Source organism: Procambarus clarkii, chromosome 69, assembly GCF_040958095.1.
Source record: "Procambarus clarkii isolate CNS0578487 chromosome 69, FALCON_Pclarkii_2.0, whole genome shotgun sequence".
Lineage (NCBI taxonomy): Eukaryota > Metazoa > Arthropoda > Malacostraca > Decapoda > Cambaridae > Procambarus > Procambarus clarkii.
This window is the reverse complement of record NC_091218.1, coordinates 22046220-22068022: the sequence shown is the minus strand read 5'-3', so window position 1 is coordinate 22068022 and position 21803 is coordinate 22046220. Positions and strand designations below refer to the sequence as shown.

General features: G+C 46.6%; 1 protein-coding gene across 1 annotated transcript; it reads left to right on the top strand.

Moving 5' to 3' along the window:
• The first annotated feature begins 1754 nt into the window (after positions 1 to 1754).
• LOC138355883 (mucin-4-like) lies at positions 1755 to 3029 on the top strand. The gene has a single exon (XM_069311432.1). It carries the CDS (start codon positions 1755 to 1757, stop codon positions 3027 to 3029), a length of 1275 nt encoding a protein of 424 aa, XP_069167533.1.
• Positions 3030 to 21803: the final 18774 nt, after the last annotated feature.

The window sequence follows — 21803 nt, the reverse complement described above, 5'->3', positions numbered from 1 at the left end:
TATGGATAACGTTCGTTCTATTTAATACGTCCACTAATTCACTTATGCTTCTTTAAATATATAGATACGATAACCATTTAATAATAAATACATCAAAATATATTACAGATTTGTCATATATTTTAGGTAAAGTGAGTGGAGAAAGAAAAAGAGAGATGAGGGAGCGCGAGGCGACAACACCGGCGGGATCTGGGAATGCAGCTGGCGGCGGGTGACGTCGACGGTGTATGCGTCAATACTGGTGGTTGCCTTGTCGCACATCTGGCCTCATCTGTCCACCTTGGCCAGGAGGTTCCCACGGGCTTCTACAGCTGACCTGACCCGACCTCCATGCCCACTGCCTCCCCCCTCTGTGACGACCTCTGCCATACGCCCTGGCCAGGACTTCCTCCCTAGCGGGCTTCCGCTGGCGGCGCAGACGAGGCCCCTCATCGCGCAGGTCTCAAGGTAATATTTTTCCTCATAATTTCTTTCCAGATTGAAGATGAGGTTTGAGGAACCGTGTCAAACATCAGGTCTTTAGTCACAGACTCGGTAGATGTGGCGAACGTGATGTATACTGATTGTAAATTGGAGATATTGCTCCACATGTGTGTGTGTGTGTGTGTGTGTGTGTGTGTGTGTGAGATGGCGCCGCCATGGGCGGCTCCATCTCTCCTGCCTCACCTCTGACGCCCACTGTCACCCACCTGCATCTCCTCCACCACCCCCACCTACCCTCCCCTCACATGTCCCACCCCCACTTATACATGTCCACTCCCCCTCATGTCCACCCCCCCTCATGTCCACCCCCCAGCTGCCATTCCCACCACACACACACACCCCGTCACCTTAGCGCCAACCCACACAGCTGTCTATCCCATCATCCCCCACCGCAAGCACAACTAGGTGAATACAGCTGTCTATCCTTTCAACCCTCACAGCTGTCCATTCCCTCAGCTCAACCCCCACACATAGCTGCCTATCCCATCAGCCCTACCCCGCGCAGCTGCCCATCCCAACATCCCCATCCCACCCCCTCCTTCTGTCCTTGACACCACCTGAAACAGACCCCCCCCCCCTTAAGAAAACCTAGATACAGCTGTTTCCCCTTAACACAACCCACGCTACTGTCCTTACCAGCTGTTCATTCCTGCAGCTGCCCCCCCCCTCCCCCCTCCCATCACTTATACTCCCAACACAGCTGCCCCCTTACCCCCCCCCCCCCATCCCGTCACCCATACCCCAACACAAGAGGATACAATCCTGGAGTATGCAGCCCCAGCCTGGAGTCAATACTTAGTTAAACACAAGACATAGAGAAGATTCAGAGGTACGTCACCAGACTAGTCCCAGAACTGAAAGGTCTGAGCCACGAGGAAAGGCTACGGGAGCTAAACCTCACGTCCCTGGAATACAGAAGAGTAACAGGAAACATGATCACCACCTACAAAATTCTGAGAGGAATTGACAGGGTAGACAAAGACAAACTATTTAGCACGAGTGGAACACGAACAAGGGGACACAGGTGGAAATGTAGTACCTAAATGAGCTACAGAGACATTAGAAATAATTTTTTCAGTGTCAGAGTAGTTAACAAATGGAATGCATTAGGCAGTGATGTGGAGGAGGCTGACTCCATACACAGTTTCAATTTTAAATTTGATAGGCTCTAGAATCTGTACGCCAGTTGGTTGACAGGCGGGACCACGGAGCCAAAGCTCAACCCCTGCAAGCACAACTAGGTGAGTATAGATGTCCCCTCGTCAACACAGATGTCCCCTCGTCAACACAGATGTCCCCTCGTCAACACAGATGTCCCCTCGTCAACACAGATGTCCCCTCGTCAACACAGATGTCCCCTCGTCAACACAGATGTCCCCTCGTCAACACAGATGTCACCTCGTCAACACAGATGTCCCCTCGTCAACACAGATGTCACCTCGTCAACACAGATGTCCCCCTCGTCAACACAGATGTCCCCTCGTCAACACAGATGTCCCCTCGTCAACACAGATGTCCCCTCGTCAACACAGATGTCCCCTCGTCAACACAGATGTCCCCTCGTCAACACAGATGTCCCCTCGTCAACACAGATGTCCCCTCGTCAACACAGATGTCCCCTCGTCAACACAGATGTCACCTCGTCAACACAGGTGTCGTCCCCTCGTCAACACAGATGTCCCCTCGTCAACACAGATGTCCCCTCGTCAACACAGATGTCCCCTCGTCGATACAGATGTCACCTCGTCGATACAGATGTCACCTCGTCAACACAGATGTCCCCTCGTCAACACAGATGTCCCCTCGTCAACACAGGTGTCCCCTCGTCAACACAGATGTCCCCTCGTCAACACAGATGTCCCCTCGTCAACACAGATGTCCCCTCGTCAACACAGATGTCCCCTCGTCGATACAGATGTCACCTCGTCAACACAGATGTCCCCTCGTCAACACAGATGTCCCCTCGTCAACACAGATGTCCCCTCGTCAACACAGATGTCACCTCGTCAACACAGGTGTCGTCCCCTCGTCAACACAGATGTCCCCTCGTCAACACAGATGTCCCCTCGTCAACACAGATGTCCCCTCGTCAACACAGATGTCCCCTCGTCAACACAGATGTCCCCTCGTCAACACAGATGTCCCCTCGTCAACACAGATGTCACCTCGTCAACACAGATGTCCCCTCGTCAACACAGATGTCACCTCGTCAACACAGATGTCACCTCGTCAACACAGGTGTCGTCCCCTCGTCAACACAGATGTCCCCTCGTCAACACAGATGTCCCCTCGTCAACACAGATGTCCCCTCGTCAACACAGATGTCCCCTCGTCGACACAGATGTCCCCTCGTCAACACAGATGTCCCCTCGTCAACACAGATGTCCCCTCGTCGATACAGATGTCACCTCGTCAACACAGATGTCCCCTCGTCAACACAGATGTCCCCTCGTCAACACAGATGTCCCCTCGTCAACACAGATGTCACCTCGTCAACACAGATGTCGTCCCTTCGTCAAGATATCCACACATTAACTGTTCCGTAGTCATAAGTAAGTTCGCAGACAAGTTAGCCAGAGAGACACGAAGCATCTGTCTGTGTCAACATGGCCGCCAACAGCAGCCAGATATAAAGACCTATACACACACACGACTTGATAATGGTCCAGGACGGACCGAAACATCATCGGTTCATCTCCTGATGTGTGGTTTGCTCATCATATCTTCAGCCACGTTATTGTGACTCATCGTCTACACGCAGAGCTATAACATGAGTTTGGACAATGATTCATGCAGGAACACTGATTCCTCTGTAACCCATCAGCTGCCTGGTATAAGGAGATGCTGCCAGATGCAGTCTATTCGCCTTCATGACGGCTGGAGGCCCTAAATAACGCCAGCTGCCACTATTGGCTAATCACATCCTTAAAAGAGATTGGGATCAACACAAGAGGTGCTAATAGTGCGGTTGGATATCATTTTCCGTCAACCCGTCACTTCATTTAGGCAAATGAAGGACTTTTTCCAATATATCACAAGTATATTGTTGGCACAATACAATATTACATACACAGCGAGAAGTTTACCCTTCTTCTCAGTGTACTCACCTAATTGTGCTTGCGGGGGTTGAGCTTTGGCTCTTTGGTCCCGCCTCTCAACTGTCAATCAACTGGTGTACAGATTCCTGAGCCTACTGGGCTCTATCATACCTACATTTGAAACTGTGTATGGAGTCAGCCTCCACCACATCACTTCCTAGTGCATTCCATTTATTAACTACTCTGACACTGAAAAAATTCTTTCTAACGTCTCTGTGGCTCATCTGGGTACTAAGTTTCCACCTGTGTCCCCTTGTTCGTGTCCCACCCGTGCTGAAGAGTTTGTCTTTGTTCACCCTGTCAATTCCCCTGAGAATTTTGTAGGTGGTTATCATGTCTCCCCTTACTCTTCTGTTTTCCAGGGATGTGAGGTTCAGCTCCTTTAGCCTTTCCTCGTAGCTCAATCCTCTCAGTTCCGGGACGAGCCTGGTGGCATACCGCTGAATCTTCTCTAACTTTGTCTTGTGTTTAACTAGGTATGGACTCCAGGCTGGAGCTGCATACTCCAGGATTGGTCTTACATAAGTGGTATACAGGGTTCTGAAAGATTCCTTACACAAGTTTCTGAAGGCAGTTCTTATGTTGGCCAGTCTAGCATATGCCGCTGATGATATTCTTTTGATGTGGGCCTCTGGGGACAGGTTCGGTGTGATATCAACCCCCAGATCCTTCTCTCTATTTGATTCTTGCAGGATTTCCCCTCCCAGATGATACCTTGTGTTCAGCCTCCTGCTCCCTTCGCCTAATTTCATCACCTTACACTTTCCAGAGTTGAACTTCAGCAGCCATTTTCTAGACCATTCCTTCAGATGTACGATAGAGTTATTAAGAAGAACGTTTTTAGTGTGAGAGTAGTTAACAAATGGAGTGCATTAGGCAGTGATGTGGTGGAGGCAGACTCCATACACAGTTTCAAATGTAGATATGATAGAGCCTAATAGGCTCAGGAACCTGTACATGAGTTTATTGGCAGTTGAGAGGCGGGGCCAAAGAGCCGAAGCTCAACCCTCGCAACCACAACTAGGTGAGTTCACCCACCAGGAAGCAGCCCGTAGCAGCTGTCTAACTCCCAAGTACCTATTTACTGGTAGGCGAATAGGAGCATCAGGGCGAAAGAAACTTTGCCCAATCGTTTCTGCCTCGGCCAGGAATCGAACCCGGGGCCCCTTATGATTACGAACCCCGAGAGCTGTCCACTCAGCCGCGAGTCCCCCCATTTTGTGTGTGTGTGAGAGAGAGAGAGAGAAAGAGAGAGAGAGGGGGAGGGAGGGAGAGAGAAAGAGAGAGAGAGAGAGAGAGCGAGGGAGAGAGAAAGAGAGAGAGAGAGAGCGAGGGAGAGAGAGGTGGGGAGGGGGGAGGCTCCGGAAGTTCATCATTAACACGAATTTGGCAAGTGTCGGCCCAACCTATCCCACAACACAATCCCCGTCTCCTATCCCACCTCCCCCTGTCCCTTCCCTTCCCCCAGCCCCTCCCACTACGTGTTCCCCCCACCCCCCACTCCCTCTCCCTGTGAATGACGATAGCCACCAACCCTCCCCCGATAACGGTCTCTGCCCGCCCAAATGCTACACGATGGACAAGCCGCGGTTCTGAGCTGATGTCTTACGATAACAAACCTATGAGCTGCTATCGTATGATCAGGATTACTCGACAGGTGCGCGCCATCGAGCGAAGGCGTTTGGGCGGGTAATTGTGTTGTACTAACGCCTAGTTGTATTGTGTGGGACTCGTGATTATAGCCATGATATATGTGGTCTTGTTTGGTGGGGCATGTGTCGTGTTCGATATGGCATATGTCGTGTTCGATATGTGAATGAATATACCGCCATAGGGAGAGTATTGTGCAGCGGCATTCATCGTGTGAGTGGACACACCGCCATAGGGAGTGTATTGGGAGCAGCGTCACTCGTCCTGTGAGTGGACACACCGCCATAGTGACAGTATTGGGCAGCGTCACTCGTCCTGTGAGTGGACACACCGCCATAGTGACAGTATTGGGCAGCGTCACTCGTCCTGTGAGTGGACACACCGCCATAGTGACAGTATTGGGAGCAGCGTCACTCGTCCTGTGAGTGGACATACCGCCATAGGAACAGTATTGTGCAGCGGCATTCATCATGTGAGTGGACACACCGCCATAGTGACAGTATTGGGCAGCGCCACTCATCCTGTGAGTGGACACACCGCCATAGTGACAGTATTGGGCAGCGCCACTCATCCTGTGAGTGGACACACCGCCATAGCAGCATGTACAACACTCCCCAATAGGAAGAAAACCCACTGGGTTGTTCATCCTGTCACTTGCACCCACACGCAGCTGGGACTTGCTTAATTAACTAATTCAAGCGTATAAATTGTAAGATAACACTATTAGCATTCATCAGCCCTGGTCGAGGACCGGGCCGCGGGGACGCTAAGCCCCGAAATCATCTCAAGATAATCTTAGGTGTTGAGTGGTCGTTGTGAGCAATGTGTTGTGTGGTCGTTGTGGTAGTCGTTTTGAAAGTCTGAAAATATGCAGCCTACCCCATCCATCCGTCACCTTTCATTGTCGTTCAAATGACGTAGAACTCTAGACCGTTTGCTAGTACTCAGAGACTCTAGGTTTACAAAGCTTTTTCCAGCTCCTAGTTTACCAGCTCTACTAACATATATCTTGGTGGGTCTCCACTCTGGTGATGTCCTTCCTTAAGCTGTGTTAATGACCTGAATCTCGCATATTTCTGTCAATTTTCTGTTGTTTGTCAATGTTTGTCTGTCTGTGTCTGTCTGTCAAGGTTTCTGTCATCTATTCCGTTAATCTTATCACTAGGTAATTCACATAATTCTTTCAATTTGTAGTTATGTAGCAGTTGTGGGGAGCGCTTCTAGACAGTTTACAGCTAGGAAGTACAAGCCATGAAGATAAGGTTATCTTGAGATGATTTCGGGGCTTTTTAGTGTCCCCGCGGCCCGGTCCTCGACCAGGCCTCCACCCCCAGGAAGCAGCCCATGACAGCTGACTAACACCCAGGTACCTATTTTACAGCTAGGTAACAGGGGCATAGGGTGAAAGAAACTGTTTCTCGCCGGCGCCTGGGATCGAACCCAGGATCACAAGTCCCGCGTGCTGTCCGCTCGGCCGACCGGCTCCCCATTCATCAATGTAGCCTCTTGATGAATGGTGTGTGCAACGTCTCACGCCTGGGATTCTTAAGGAGATAACGGAGCTCATGATAAAGATTGATAATTAATCAATCTAAAGAAAAACAGACAATGTAAAGCTAAAACAGACGAATTGAAGCTAAATGAGCTAACGAGACAGGAAAGACATTCGCGTGGAGACAGGAAACCGGTTACAACTACCCACCTCATTCTTTCCCAAATGAAGCCTATTATGCTTTTAAGGCTCTGGTAAGTCAGGAAAGTTTGCGGAGAATGTTTCATCAGTGCCAACAGTTTCCTCGAACCATAATAGCTACGTTGCTTACAACTTTCCGTTTCAAATGACTCAAATTCAAATTTCAAATTCAAATGACTCTGACGGTTCGTTGTTTCGAATATCACCTCTTGAGCCATATGTATTACAGGTGAGGCTCACTTGGCTTAGGCTGCGCACGACTGACCACCGTACTTCAGAATGTACAGGACTGAAATTACAGAGACAAATTACATGGCTGACTCGTGGTATCTAGGAAGCTACGAAGGCAGATCTGAGTGTGTCAATCTGTCTCGCTGAAGAAACACAGAAGAAAAGATTTTATGATCAAGGATTTCACGTATATTAGGGGCATAAATAGAGTTCTGAAATTGCTGGAACAGATCAAAACCCGCGAAAAATGGATGCAAGCCGGAGAAAATTAGTTTTTGGAGTAATATAGTGAAATACATGTTTGGTAATTGGTTTGTGGAAGTCGGGTATTGTTACTGAGATAAACAGATTAACAAGTTTCAATAATCGATGGGAGAGAGAGGACTGCACTTTGCACCCGTAAGATAACCTAAGTTAAAAGGTTGTTAAATGCTAATCTTCTTGTGTGTAATGAACTGTTCATTTGACAGTTAAATTAGTCTAAGCTGTATCTGGGTACAAGTGACAGCACGAACGGTCCAGCAGGTGTTTTTCTAGCTTACGGGTGTTGTACACGTGTTCACTCACTCACAGGTTGAGTGATGACGCCCAATAAACTCGCTCTTCCATGCAAAATTAAAAAATGAGTGAGACTGGACACGCCTAATTTTGGGCCCAGTAGGTTTACTCATGGAGTAAACCTACTGGGCCTGTCCTCTTAAAAAGAACGTCGCTTTTGGCCGTTTGCCCGTATGGCCGAATATGGACGTAATTTGAAAATGAAAAAAATTTGAAAATAAATTTGGGATTTTTTTTTCAACAACAGTAAGTTAAGGGTCCTCTGGTGGGTTAGGTGGGCAGGAAATTCTCATAAAGTTTCAAAACGTTATGAAAAACGTTAATTGAAAGTTCCTCTTCTAAGCTGGCCGAGTAAGCCGGACGACTCAAACAGAAAACGGAACAGTACGTCACTTTTGTGAGTCGATTTCATTTCAAATTACGTCCAAATTTGACCATAGTGAGCATACGAGCCAAAAGTGACGTTATTTTTAAGAGGACGGGTTGGCCATGCTTCCTAATTATTCTATTTTTTTCTCAGCGTGTTTAAGACACTTTGTCATAGGGTGACTAAAGTAAAATATCGCTGGTGGGCAGAAATTATACATTCTAGTAGAAGTTACCACGTCAGTACACAGGGTGTTCGTGGAAATGTTTTCATACCTTCTGCATAGTATTGCCTGAATTTACCTGAGGGGCAACCGTCTCTATGGTGGCCTCGGTGGGGACAGAAAGCCGGCGGCTTGTCAAATGTTCCCTCAACCCCCCTCATTATTCTTGAGGATTTTTTTTTTTACAGCTGAATTTTGAGTTGAAGTGATTTTTGAACTGAAGTTTTGAACCGAAGTCTTGGCATTTACGACTTCGGCGGGTAGGCGGTTCCATGGGTTTATTGTCCTATGGATGGAAAGGTATCTTCTGGTTTTTTGTTTTATATATTGTAACTCGAGCTTAAACGAGTCCCATGTACATTGGACCTTTTAAAGAAGTGGACTGGGTTAATATATTTCAAGTCCAGTATTTTATAAACGTCGTGATGAGATCAGCTCTTGTCATTTTAAGTTCATTGTAAGCTTAGTAAGGTAATAAAATGCATCCCAGAAGGCTAGAGTAGCTTAAGCTATTTCTTAAGTTCTTCTCCCTGTCATGTCTGATTTACCGTATAACAGTTTTTGTTTTCGTCGCTTTGGTTACTACAGAATATATATCAATTCTCAAGAAAGCATAGGAGGAAGGATGGCGTAGCGTATGTACCACATTAATAGGGAGTGCGTGCGAGGATGTAGTAAGTATTAATGGAGTTATTGTGTATATATATCACATATTGACATATGTATATCACATATTGACAATATGTATCACATATTGACAGATATGTATACACATATTGACAATATGTATCACATATTGACATATGTATACACATATTGACAATATGTATCACATATTGACAATATGTATCACATATTGACAGATATGTATATCACATATTGACATATGTAACGACGTCAGAGCGGGGGGTTAACAATAGCGAAACCGTTAAGCAAGTCCCAGCTGCGTCTGGGGTACAGGTGACAGGATGAACGACCCAGCGGGTTTTCTTCCTATTGGGGGGTGTGTTGTACACGCTGCTATGGCGGTGTGGTCCCCCTCCCCCTTGCAGGATGAGTGGCGCTGCCCCATAAACTCGTCCCTCGGGGCAAAATTAAAATTAAACAGCGGATCTGGTGGTAATTCTCTGGCGACGGAGGCCCGGACGCCCTTCTCGGACCCTCAGCAACCAGGGGGAACTCTCGCTTTCCTCCTGTGGGAGGGAAGGTGGGTATTTTATCCTCTTTTTAGGGGACAGTGAGAGTAACGTTAACGGAGGTGAGGGAAAAACGCGACGTGTACGTGTTGAATAAGTTAAGTTTGCTCTTTTGTTTGGGAGATAAGAGTTGTTGGATCATTTGTTATTTTTTGTCTAGGGTGTTCATTCATTCTGAGAGTGAACATGCCGTCATGGGGAGAGTATTGGGTAGCGTCACTCTCATCCTGTGAGAGAACATCATCATGCCTCCGTGGTGGATGTCTCCAATCATACTGAAGGTAACTTGGACAGCATGATTGGAGATCATGTTCAACCTTGAGCCTTGTTCAAGAACACGCAGCATTTTTGGTTGACTTATTGCATAATGAATGAATAGTAATGATATTGTGAACATTGAACAAAGAAATACTAATTCCCAGCATTATGCATCTTGCAGAAATATACTAAATCACATAAAAAAAACTTTATACATAAATCTTTGTAAATATAAATAATTAATTTAGCTTATTTTAAATTATAGCAAATAATATACATTATTTGCATAATGTACGAATGATAATAGAAAGCTATAATAGAATAATCGAGTTAAATTCTCTTGACACTATTATATAAACTCAACAATGTTTTCAAGCAAGAAACTTGAGTTTTAGGATAAAGATGAACACTGGGTCGGCAACAGGGGAGGAGGAACTGCCAGGTATATGCTTTAGAGAAAACGTTTGGGAAGTTGTAATAGGCTTAGGAAGTTGTAATAGGCTTTGGGAAGTTGTAATAGGCTTAGGAAGTTGTAATAGGCTTTGGGAAGTTGTAATAGGCTTAGGAAGTTGTAATAGGTTTGTAATAGGCTTAGGAAGTAATAGGTTTGTAATAGGCTTAGGAAGTTGTAATAGGCTTTGGGAAGTTGTAATAGGTTTGTAATAGGCTTAGGAAGTAATAGGTTTGTAATAGGCTTAGGAAGTTGTAATAGGCTTTGGGAAGTTGTAATAGGTTTGTAATAGGCTTAGGAAGTAATAGGTTTGTAATAGGCTTAGGAAGTTGTAATAGGCTTTGGGAAGTTGTAATAGGTTTGTAATAGGCTTAGGAAGTAATAGGTTTGTAATAGGCTTAGGAAGTTGTAATAGGCTTTGGGAAGTTGTAATAGGTTTGTAATAGGCTTAGGACGTTGTAATAGGCTTTGGGAAGTTGTAATAGGCTTAGGAAGTTGTAATAGGCTTTGGGAAGTTGTAATAGACTTTGGGAAGTTGTAATAGGAAGTTTGGTAATAGGTAATTGTAATAGGTGTATTTCACACCATAGACCTGTGTGTGAAAACAGTTGGTGTGTGTATGAATATGGCTCCTCCTAGTATGAACCATTCGTTAGGCTTACAGCAGCGATCCCTTTGATGTGAAAATGAATGAGACACAAGCCACCGACGATGTGTAGATGTCTCATTACTGTCTTACATTATTTCTCATTGTTTCCTAGCACATGCTTACAGAGAGCTGTTACTCTCTTCTCGATGTATATACATTTACTTATTTAATTTCTTTATTATGCACCCCATACCCATCCCGTGGGCGGTGGTGGAAAGGGTTACAGAGGTACATAATGGGTTCAGGAACATATAGTTCGTTTATCTAAGCAAGTTACACAGTTGTTAATGTTACATACACATCGAGAGGTTTACCGTTCTACTCAATGTATATATTTGCTGAGTTTACATTAGTCCTGGACTATGTCCATGGCTGAAGTATACTTTTTTTGTATATTATTAAATAATATACAATATAAAGATCATATATACATCAGTTTACAAGGGAAATATACTACATTTATATATATTTTTTTATATAATTCTCAGTAAACCAATGTTCCGTATCATGAGCGAGCATGAGCCGTAAACCCCAAATGTTATACTTGTTAATGTGGTAAACTATTGTGTTAATAACCCTCCAGAGGTTGATAGACCTTAAACCCGACACTAAAACGAAACATCTATATGCCAGATAACGAGGGAGACAGAGACAGTGCATGAGGGGAGGTATGGGAATAATGTATGGGGGGGTATGGGGGTGGGAATGGGGGGGGGGGGTTATATCCCTAATACCCCATTCCAGTTACCGGCGGCTGGACATTCCCACGGGAGCGGACCACTCACACCAGCTGCTTTACGACACATGGGTATCGATCCCTGGGCCTCGGGTTCCGCTCTTCGTCCCGGTGATCCAGCGTTCCCACACTCCCCCTCACAGCCAGGCCCCATCACCCCACCCCCCCTCACCGGCCAGGCCCCATCACCCCACCCACTTCCCCTTCCCCCTTCCCCAACCCTCTGCCAACAGTCCGGAGCCTTCTATGAAGTTCTCACGGACTCCCCCTCGTTCCCAAATAATTAATGAAGAGGGTAGTGCCCGCTGGGTTACTCCTGGAGTTTAAGGGGGGTTGAAGGGGGTGGGGGGGGGTAGGGGAGTTGAAAGGGGATAATAAGGCGGGTGTTATTTATGTTAATTATAGCAAATCAGCATTTATTGTAGTGGAGTGGCGCGCCGAGCTGTGACTATGGGGGCTTTGTTTAGGCAGACTGATGGAATATTTGAATTGTTCAGTTTTGGTTGTACTCACCTAGTTGTGTTTGCGGGGGTTGAGCTCTGGCTCTTTGGTCCCGCCTCTCAACCGTCAATCAACAGGTGTACAGATTCATGAGCCTATCGGGCTCTGTCATATCTACACTTGAAACTGTGTATGGAGTCAGCCTCCACCACATCACTTCCTAATGCATTCCATTTGTCAACCACTCTGACACTAAAAAAGTTCTTTCTAATATCTCTGTGGCTCATTTGGGCACTCAGTTTCCACCTGTGTCCCCTTGTGCGTGTTCCCCTTGTGTTAAATAGACTGTCTTTATCTACCCTATCAATCCCCTTCAGAATCTTGAATGTGGTGATCATGTCCCCCCTAACTCTTCTGTCTTCCAGCGAAGTTGTGTGTGTGTGTGTGTGTGTGTGTGTGTGTGTGTGTGTGTGTGTGTGTGTGTGTGTGTGTGTGTGTGTGTGTGTGTGTGTACTCGTCTAGTTGTACTTGCCGGGGTTGAGCTTTGGCTCTTTGGTCCCGCCTCTCAACTGTCAATCAACTGGGGTACAGATTCTGGAGTCGATTGGGCTCTTGTCATGTCTACATTTGAAACTGTGAATGGAGTCGGCCTCCACCACATCACTGCTTAATGCATTCCATTTGTTAATTATTCTGACACTGAAACAATTATTTTTAATGTCTCTGTAGGTCATTTGGATACTAAGTTTCCACCTGTGTCCCCTTGTTCGTATTCCACCTGTGCTAAATAGTTTGTCTTTGTTCGTCCTGTCAATTCCACTGAGACTTTTGTAGGTTGTTATCATGTCTTCCCTTGCTTTTCTGTCTCCCAGGGACGTGAGGTTTAGCTCCCGTAGCCTTTCCTCGTAGCTCATAATTCTTAGTTCTGAGACTAGTCTGGTGGCATACCTCTGAATCTTCTCTAACTTTGTCTTGTATTTAACTAGGTATTCTCCGAGAAATTCCTGGAAATTCCTCCAAGATTCCTTGGTTTGCCTCCTCACTTAATGCAGGGGTCTTCGCTTCTTCTTTTTTCTACTGTGAAGACCTCCCGGAATTTCTTGCCGAGTTCTTCACACATCTCATTGTCATTCTCTTCGTTTCGGTTCTCACCCTTTTCTGAGTTTCATCACTTATTCCTTTACTGTTGTTTTCCTCATGTGTGGCTGTGAATCAGTTTTGGTTGGGTCTTAACTTATCGTGTGTGTGTGTGTTTACTAGTTGTGTGCGTGTGTGTGTGTGTGTGTGTGTGTGTGTGTGTGTGTGTGTGTGTACTCACCTAATTGTGCTTGCGGGGGTTGAGCTTTGGCTCTTTGGTCCCGCAAACGTACTTGGCCCGTATGGGGATGTGTGTGTGTGTGTGTGTGTGTGTGTGTGTGTGTGTGTGTGTGTGTGTGTGTGTGTGTGTGTGTGTGTGTGTTTTTCTGCCGTTCTCTCTCCCTCTCCGGTTACATAATTCGTATGAGTTTCTATTTCCTCTTCCCATTATCAATATTCAACCTTGTTTTTGTACCCAGGAGATACGACCGAACTTCTGACTCTTGTTAGCAAGTTCTCATTTAAGACACTACACACAGAAATCACAATAGCCTGATGTATCAAATTAAACAATTAAAGGCAGCGTCTGGGATGATCTCGGACGCAGGTTCGAATCCTCGTCACGGCCCTTGTGGATTTGTTCTTCTCATTCAAGCTGACTTTAAGTTCATTTAAGTTGTCCAAATACCCCTGTATCAACATGCAGTTACCTGTGTAAAGGAGGAAATGTATATGTTTATCTCTCAGAATGTTTGGTAATATGTTTATTGTTTGTGATGTGTGTATGTATGTATTAACACGATGTACTGAACGGGGTGAGAATAACTTGAGCTACCTCATCCCTTTGTGTGTATTTTACCTCAATAAACTTATTTCAATTTTGTGTATATATACGTATATATGTGTGTGTATGTATATGTATGTGTATAAAGTACATATGGAAGCTGATCAGAATTGCATTTCACCTTTGTAAATGCACATTAATGACACTTCGAACACTTTATGTAGGGCATACGTAAATCTGTGTATCTATGTATTTACGTATGTAGGTTAGCTTAGCATTTTAAAAGTACCGAATCACCTTCTGTGGTTGATTGTTCAATAAATCCCTGAACTATATGTTTAACACATCTCTAATCCTGTCTATGGAGGACAGAAGAAAATTTATATATGCTGGTTAGCATTGTAAATGTGTGGCCACGTTTGTGGTAGAAAATAATAATAATAAAAAAATCAATTTCAATTTCAACATGCACAGTTAACGATCAGTGCCCAAGTGTTACTACACGTGTCAGAGTTTACTTCTCGAAGCCATTCGTCAGACAAATTCTTGTGACTTATTTGGGGCCTCTTGCCAAGTTGCGTATTAGTCATCTATCTCTTCTGCTCTTCTTGTAAATATCGCGTCCTTGGCAAATAAGGGAGCCGGTCGGCCGAGCGGACAGCACACTGGACTTGTGATCCCGTGGTCCCGGGTTCATTCCCGGGCGCCGGCGAGAAACAATGGGCAGAGTTTCTTTCACCCTATGCCCCTGTTACCTAGCAGTAAAATAAGTACGTGGGTGTTAGTCAGCTGTCACGGGCTGCTTCCTGGGGGGTGGAGGACTGGTCGAGGACCGGGCCGCGGGGACACTAAAGCCCCGAAATCATCTCAAGATATCTGTCTGTTTTAGCAGGTCGTCAAACCTGATCCCTGTGATGACCCACTTGACACCATCTTCCTTTCTCATGTCTCAACGTCTCTCAAGATCACTATACCTGCCTCCTATTCGTTCAGTAATCGCTTATCTAGTTATCTTGAGATGGTTTCGGGGCGTAGCGTCCCCGCGGCCCGGTTCTCGACCTGGCCTTCTGTTTGTTACACATCCTCAGGAAGCAGCCCGTAGCAGCTGACTAACTCCCGGGTACCTATTTACTGCTAGGTAACAGGGGCATCAGGGTGAAAGAAACTCTGCCCATTGTTTCTCGCCGGCGCCTGGGATCGAACCCAGGACCACAAGTCCCGCGCGCTGTCCGCTCGGCCGACTAGTCTCTGGGGGATAAATCGTGTATAATTTCTCACTGTGGCGTCAAAATAATAATAGGCTCCACTTTGATAAACAATAATTCACATTTTAATGTCTCCTCAGGGCTGTGGTTACTAGATTTGGAGAGTGATTATGTAACAAGGAGGTTGTATGTAAACCGGGGGTGGGGGGGGGAAGTTTACAGTGGTTTACGCTGCGGTGTAGCGGTCTTCATGGCACATTTACCGACGTTGCTTAGCGTTGTTTCGGAGGCCGGCCGCCAGGTGCGCGCATTCCAGCTTCCAGGTTTTGTTAATGTGGATGTTTATAATCAACAATCAGGTTTACCTGGTTCACACGCCTGGCAACACCCCTCCCCCCCTCGTCTTCCCTGTATTCTTTCCCTGTACTCTACCTCTGTATTCTTCCCCCCCCCCCCCCCCGCCTTCTGTATCCTTCCGGTATGCGGTTTAGTTTTCACGGGCCACTGACGTTACCGTGGCGGCCTCCTGGTGCGCATTCCGCGCTTCGTCTTTTGTTTTGTTTACGTGGCCCCAGGAGAGGGAGAGGACTCCATCACCCCAAAGCCAGTCTTCAAACATCTGCGCCCCCCCCCCCTGGGTTTAACACCTAAGGATAGGTGTTATATAGGCCACATATCTTGAGGTTATCTTGAGATGATTTCGGGGCTTTCAGTGTCCCCGCGGCCCGGTCCTCGACCAGGCCTCCACCCCCAGGAAGCAGCCCGTGACAGCTGACTAACACCCAGGTACCTATTTTACTGCTAGGTAACAGGGGCATAGGATGAAAGAAACTCTGCCCATTGTTTCTCGCCGGCGCCTGGGATCGAACCCAGGACCACAGGATCACAAGTCCAGCGTGCTGTCCGCTCGGCCGACCGGCTTCCTTGTATAAAGGATAGGTTATCCTCAGGATAACCCAGTTTATCCTGAGGATCAGGGGTAGGGAATGTAGTAGTAGTGGTGGTCCCAGCAAGAGCAATCAATTATTGAACAAATCCACAAGGGCCGTGACGAGGATTCGAACCTGCGTCCGAGAGCATCAAAGACGCTGTCTTAATCAACTGAGCTACGACATGGTAAAAAGAATTGCAACCGGGAAATCATCCTGATATACCGACGGATCCTGCAGTCTCTCAGACACAATTATTGACCTCTAGGTCTTCTGGTTGGGTGGTTTTGGTGTTCTGAATAGCAGAACTCTTCCGAAATAGTTTTTTTGTCCATTGTGGGCAGTTCTGTAGGCTAGTGGTGCGTACAGGATTTGCTGTCATTTGTTTTCTGTACTTCAGATATGTACTACAAGTATTGTTGTACTGAGTTAAGCAATATTTGTATTCTTTTGTCGTTCTTGATTGATTTATCTAATAATTTGTATGTTTAACCTTGTGGGGGGCCTCGTAGCCTGGTGGATAGCGCGCAGGACTCGTAATTCTGTGGCGCGGTTCGATTCCCGCACGAGGCAGAAACAAATGGGCAAAGTTTCTTTCACCCTGAATGCCCCTGTTACCTAGCAGTAAATAGGTACTTGGGTGTTAGTCAGCTGTCACGGGCTGCTTCCTGGGGGTGGAGGCCTGGTCGAGGACCGGGCCGCGGGGACACTAAAAAAAAAAGCCCCGAAATCATCTCAAGATAACCTCAAGATTGTGTGTAGATGAGGACAAGATTATTTGTATTTAGTGGCGTTCGAGATGTTTAATTAACATAGACTTGTGTGTTTGTGTGTTCCTGCTGTTTTAGTCTAGCAATTTGTGTGTAGAAAACGAGCTCCAGGTCTTGGGCCCCGCCTCTTAATTATCACCTGTTTTATCTCTTACGCCTTGGTATATCTGCTCGTGAAGTAGCATATATGTAATTGGCCTCCAAAACACATACATACACATACCTGCATCCCGACACACGCTGCAGCTGGGTCATAAATCAGACTGGGACGCTCTGTATGTCTCATACATCCGAAACTAGAAGCCCGATGACTGGCTTTCTGACTGATTGGCTAGCTGAGTGGATGGCTCTCTAAGTTCTCTGACTCGACTGGTTTCTTGACGCTTGCTGACTAACTCCATGATCGGTTGGGGGGTTGCTTTGGCTTTATGAGTGGGTGGAGGGTTATCTAGTTAACTAACTGGAGGGTTGACTGGCTAACTGGCTTGCTGGTTGTCTGCCTTTCTCGGGGAAGGTAGGGTGGTTAATTGCAGTTTTGGTTGATGGCTAATTTAGTTGATGGCTAATTTGGTTGATGGCTAATTTAGTTGATGGCTAATTTAGTTGATGGCAGTCTTGTCTGAATAACTTGCTTGATTCTGATTGGCTGTCTGCCTTTCTGACTGATTAACTCTGTTGGTAATTGGCTAAATGGCTGACTACTTTGTAAACTAACTGGCTTGGTGATTGCCTTAATGTCTGGCTGGGTATTTAGTTGTCTGACTTGGTGGCTTGTTGACTGATTATCTGGCTTTCTGACTGGCTATCTGGTTTTCTGACTGGTTGATATGCCGGCAGACTGGCTGGACGGTGGACTATCTGGTTGACTGTCATACTAGTTGACTGATAGACCGTCTGGCTGACTCATTTGGCTAATTGCCTGGCTGGCTGGCTGGCTTACTAGGTCGCTGGCTGGCTGGCTTACTAGGTCGCTGGCTGGCTGGCTTACTAGGTCGCTGGCTGGCTGGCTGACTGGCTTACTAGGTCGCTGGCTGGCTTACTAGGTCGCTGGCTTACTAGGTTGCTGGCTGGCTGGCTTACTAGGTCGCTGGCTGGCTGGCTGACTAGGTCGCTGGCTGGCTGACTTACTAGGTCGCTGGCTGGCTGACTTACTAGGTCGCTGGCTGGCTGGCTGGCTGGCTTACTAGGTCGCTGGCTGGCTGGCTTACTAGGTCGCTGGCTGGCTGGCTGGCTGGCTTACTAGGTCGCTGGCTGGCTGGCTTACTAGGTCGCTGGCTGGCTTACTAAGTCGCTGGCTGGCTGGCTGGCTGGCTTACTAGGTCGCTGGCTGGCTGGCTGGCTGGCTTACTAGGTCGCTGGCTGGCTGACTTACTAGGTCGCTGGCTGGCTGGCTGGCTTACTAGGTCGCTGGCTGGCTTACTAGGTCGCTGGCTTACTAGGTTGCTGGCTGGCTGGCTTACTAGGTCGCTGGCTGGCTGGCTGACTAGGTCGCTGGCTGGCTGACTTACTAGGTCGCTGGCTGGCTGACTTACTAGGTCGCTGGCTGGCTGGCTTACTAGGTCGCTGGCTGGCTGGCTGGCTGGCTTACTAGGTCGCTGGCTGGCTTACTAGGTCGCTGGCTGGCTGGCTTACTAGGTCGCTGGCTGGCTGGCTGACTAGGTCGCTGGCTGGCTGACTTACTAGGTCGCTGGCTGGCTGACTTACTAGGTCGCTGGCTGGCTGGCTTACTAGGTCGCTGGCTGGCTGGCTGGCTGGCTTACTAGGTCGCTGGCTGGCTTACTAGGTCGCTGGCTGGCTGGCTTACTAGGTCGCTGGCTGGCTGGCTTACTAGGTCGCTGGCTGGCTTACTAGGTGGCTGGCTGGCTGGCTTACTAGGTCGCTGGCTGGCTGGCTTACTAGGTGGCTGGCTGGCTGGCTTACTAGGTGGCTGGCTGGCTGGCTTACTAGGTCGCTGGCTGGCTGGCTTACTAGGTGGCTGGCTGGCTTACTAGGTGGCTGGCTGGCTGGCTTATCTTACTAGGTCGCTGGCTGGCTGGCTTACTAGGTGGCTGGCTGGCTGGCTTACTAGGTCGCTGGCTGGCTGGCTTACTAGGTCGCTGGCTGGCTGGCTTACTAGGTGGCTGGCTGGCTGGCTTACTAGGTCGCTGGCTGGCTGGCTTACTAGGTCGCTGGCTGGCTGGCTTACTAGGTGGCTGGCTGTGCTTGCGGGGGTTAAGCTTTGGCTCTTTGGTCCCGCCTCTCAACCGTCAATCTACTGATGTACAGATTCCTGAGCTTCTCGACTCCATCACATCTACATTGGAAACTGTGTATGGAGTCAGCCTCCACCACATCACTGCCTATTGCATTCTATTTACTAACTACTCTGACACTGAAAAAGTTATTTCTAATATCTATGTGGCTCATTTGGGTACTCGGCTTCCATCTGTGTCCCCTTGTGCGTGTACCACCCGTGTTAAATAATCCTTCCTTGTCTACCCTGTCAATTCTCCTGAGAATTTTGTATGTGGTAATCATGTCTCCCCGAGTTGTTCTGTCTTCCCAGCAACGTGAGGTGCTGTTCACTCAGCATTTCCTCGTAACTCATGCCTCTTAATTCTGGGACTAGTCTAGTGGTATGAACTTTTTCCATTTTCGCCTTGTGCTTGACAAGGTGCGGGCTCCATGCTGGGGCCGCTGGAGTGGCCACACCATGCTGGTGCGTGTGTGCATGCGTGCGTGTGTGCGTGCGTGTGTGTGTGCATGTGTGCGTGCGTGTGCGTTTCGTTTTGCTTCTTTCATAGGGGAAACGTCGATATATATCCATTGAGAATATCCTCCCCCTCCCCCCTAACCGCCACACACAGTTCAATAGTTAGAACAGACTCCCACGCCTCTCTCCCCCCCCCCTCCCCCCACACATCCGTCCACCTCCCCCCCCCCCCTCCTTCCCCACACCCTACACACCCCCACACATCCATCGACCCTCCCCCCCCCCTTTATTAATTACAATAAATATTGTAATTATTTGACGTAGTTATTTTGGGTAGAGACTTTTAAAAGGCATGATTTGATCTACTAGTGTCACTGTACTGTCATTTTTTTTTTGAGATATATACAAGAGTTGTTACATTCTTGTACAGCCACTAGTACGCGTAGCGTTTCGGGCAGGTCCCTGGAATACGATCCCCGCCGCGAAGAATCGTTGTTACAACCAAGTACACATTTTACTGTTGAGTTAAACAGAGGCTACAGTTAAGGATTTGCGCCCAGTAAATCCTCCCCGGCCAGGATACGAACCCATGACATAGCGCTCGCGGAACGCCAGGCGAGTGTCTTACCACTGCACCACGGAGACTGCTTTTATGATATTGAATGATTTTATCCATCATACATTACCATCCATTACTGTCACTCGTCTCTCTCTCTCTCACAAGTGAAAAGTGTTCCAGGAATGCCATAACTTCCTTTCATGTGATGTACCAGCATCACTTTTTTTTATCTTTATTTAATAAAAATACATTATAAATCATATATACATAAATTTTACAAGGTAATACTACATTACATATACAGTAGTATATTTCTCAGTGAACAAGTGTTTCAGTATCACAGAACATGAGCTTTAAACCCCCTTAAATGTTATACTTATTTTTCTTTAAATGATTTACAATTTTAGAGATTATATTTACATTAATTTACAGGGGAAATTATTACATATATATATATATATATATATATATATATATATATATATATATATATATATATATATATATATATATATATATATATATATATATAGTAAAAGAAGACAAATTACAGAAAAAATAGGCGCTGGGGAAGGGAACGATCAGGGGGGGGGGGCAAGCGCCAAGCCATTACTGCTATATAGCACATGGAAGGGGTCAGGATAAGGATTTGGGATGGGATGGGGGTGGGGGAAGGAATTGTGCCCAAACACTTCTTGGACGGTCGGGGATTGAACGCGGACCTGTAGGATGGTAGACCGTCGCTCTACAGTCCACCCCCAAGTGATTGATCTGACGCTGGTATAGTTATATAGTTATAATTATCTGGAACGAGGCCCTTGAAGTCTAAAATAATTATACGTATACTGAGGGTGCATATACACAAATAATTGTAATAAATGAACTTTTGAATTCATTTAATAAAAATAATTCAATGTGTCGCGGGACAGGAAGCCAGTGTGTATTCATACATGTTTGGCTTTTATCGAGGTCCAGAACTATGTTCAGAACTAAAGTATACTCGCTGGTTGGTCAGTAAGGTATTGTGGTGGTCTCAATAACTCTCCAGAGGATGAGGATTCGAACCTGCGTCCGGCCCTTGTGGATTTATTCATTCTCCAGAGGTTGGTAGACGCCCCAACACCAACCAATATAATTTTTTTGTGTGTTTTTTCTTTATTAAATAATATAGAATATAAAGGTCATATATTTGGGAGCCGGTCGGCCGAGCGGACAGCACGCTGGACTTGTGATCCTGTGGTCCCGGGTTCGATCCCAGGCGCCGGCGAGGAACAATGGCCAGAGTTTCTTTCACCCTATGCCCCTGTTACCTAGCAGTAAAATAGGTACCTGGGTGTTAGTCAGCTGTCACGGGCTGCTTCCTGGGGGTGGAGGCCTGGTCGAGGACCGGGCCGCGGGGACACTAAAAGCCCCGAAATCATCTCAAGATATACATCAATTTACACGGGGAAAATACTACATTATATATAATAATGTTGTATTATTATATATAATATAATTATATATATTTGTACAGTATTATTATATCATTCTCAGTAAACCGGATTTTTTATATCAACCAACACAGATATCTCACCACTTTATATCAACCAACACAGATATCTCACCACTTTATATCAACCAACACAGATATCTCACCACTTTATATCAACCAACACAGATATCTCACCACTTTATATCAACCAACACAGATATCTCACCACTTTATATCAACCAACACAGATATCTCACCACTTTATATCAACCAACACAG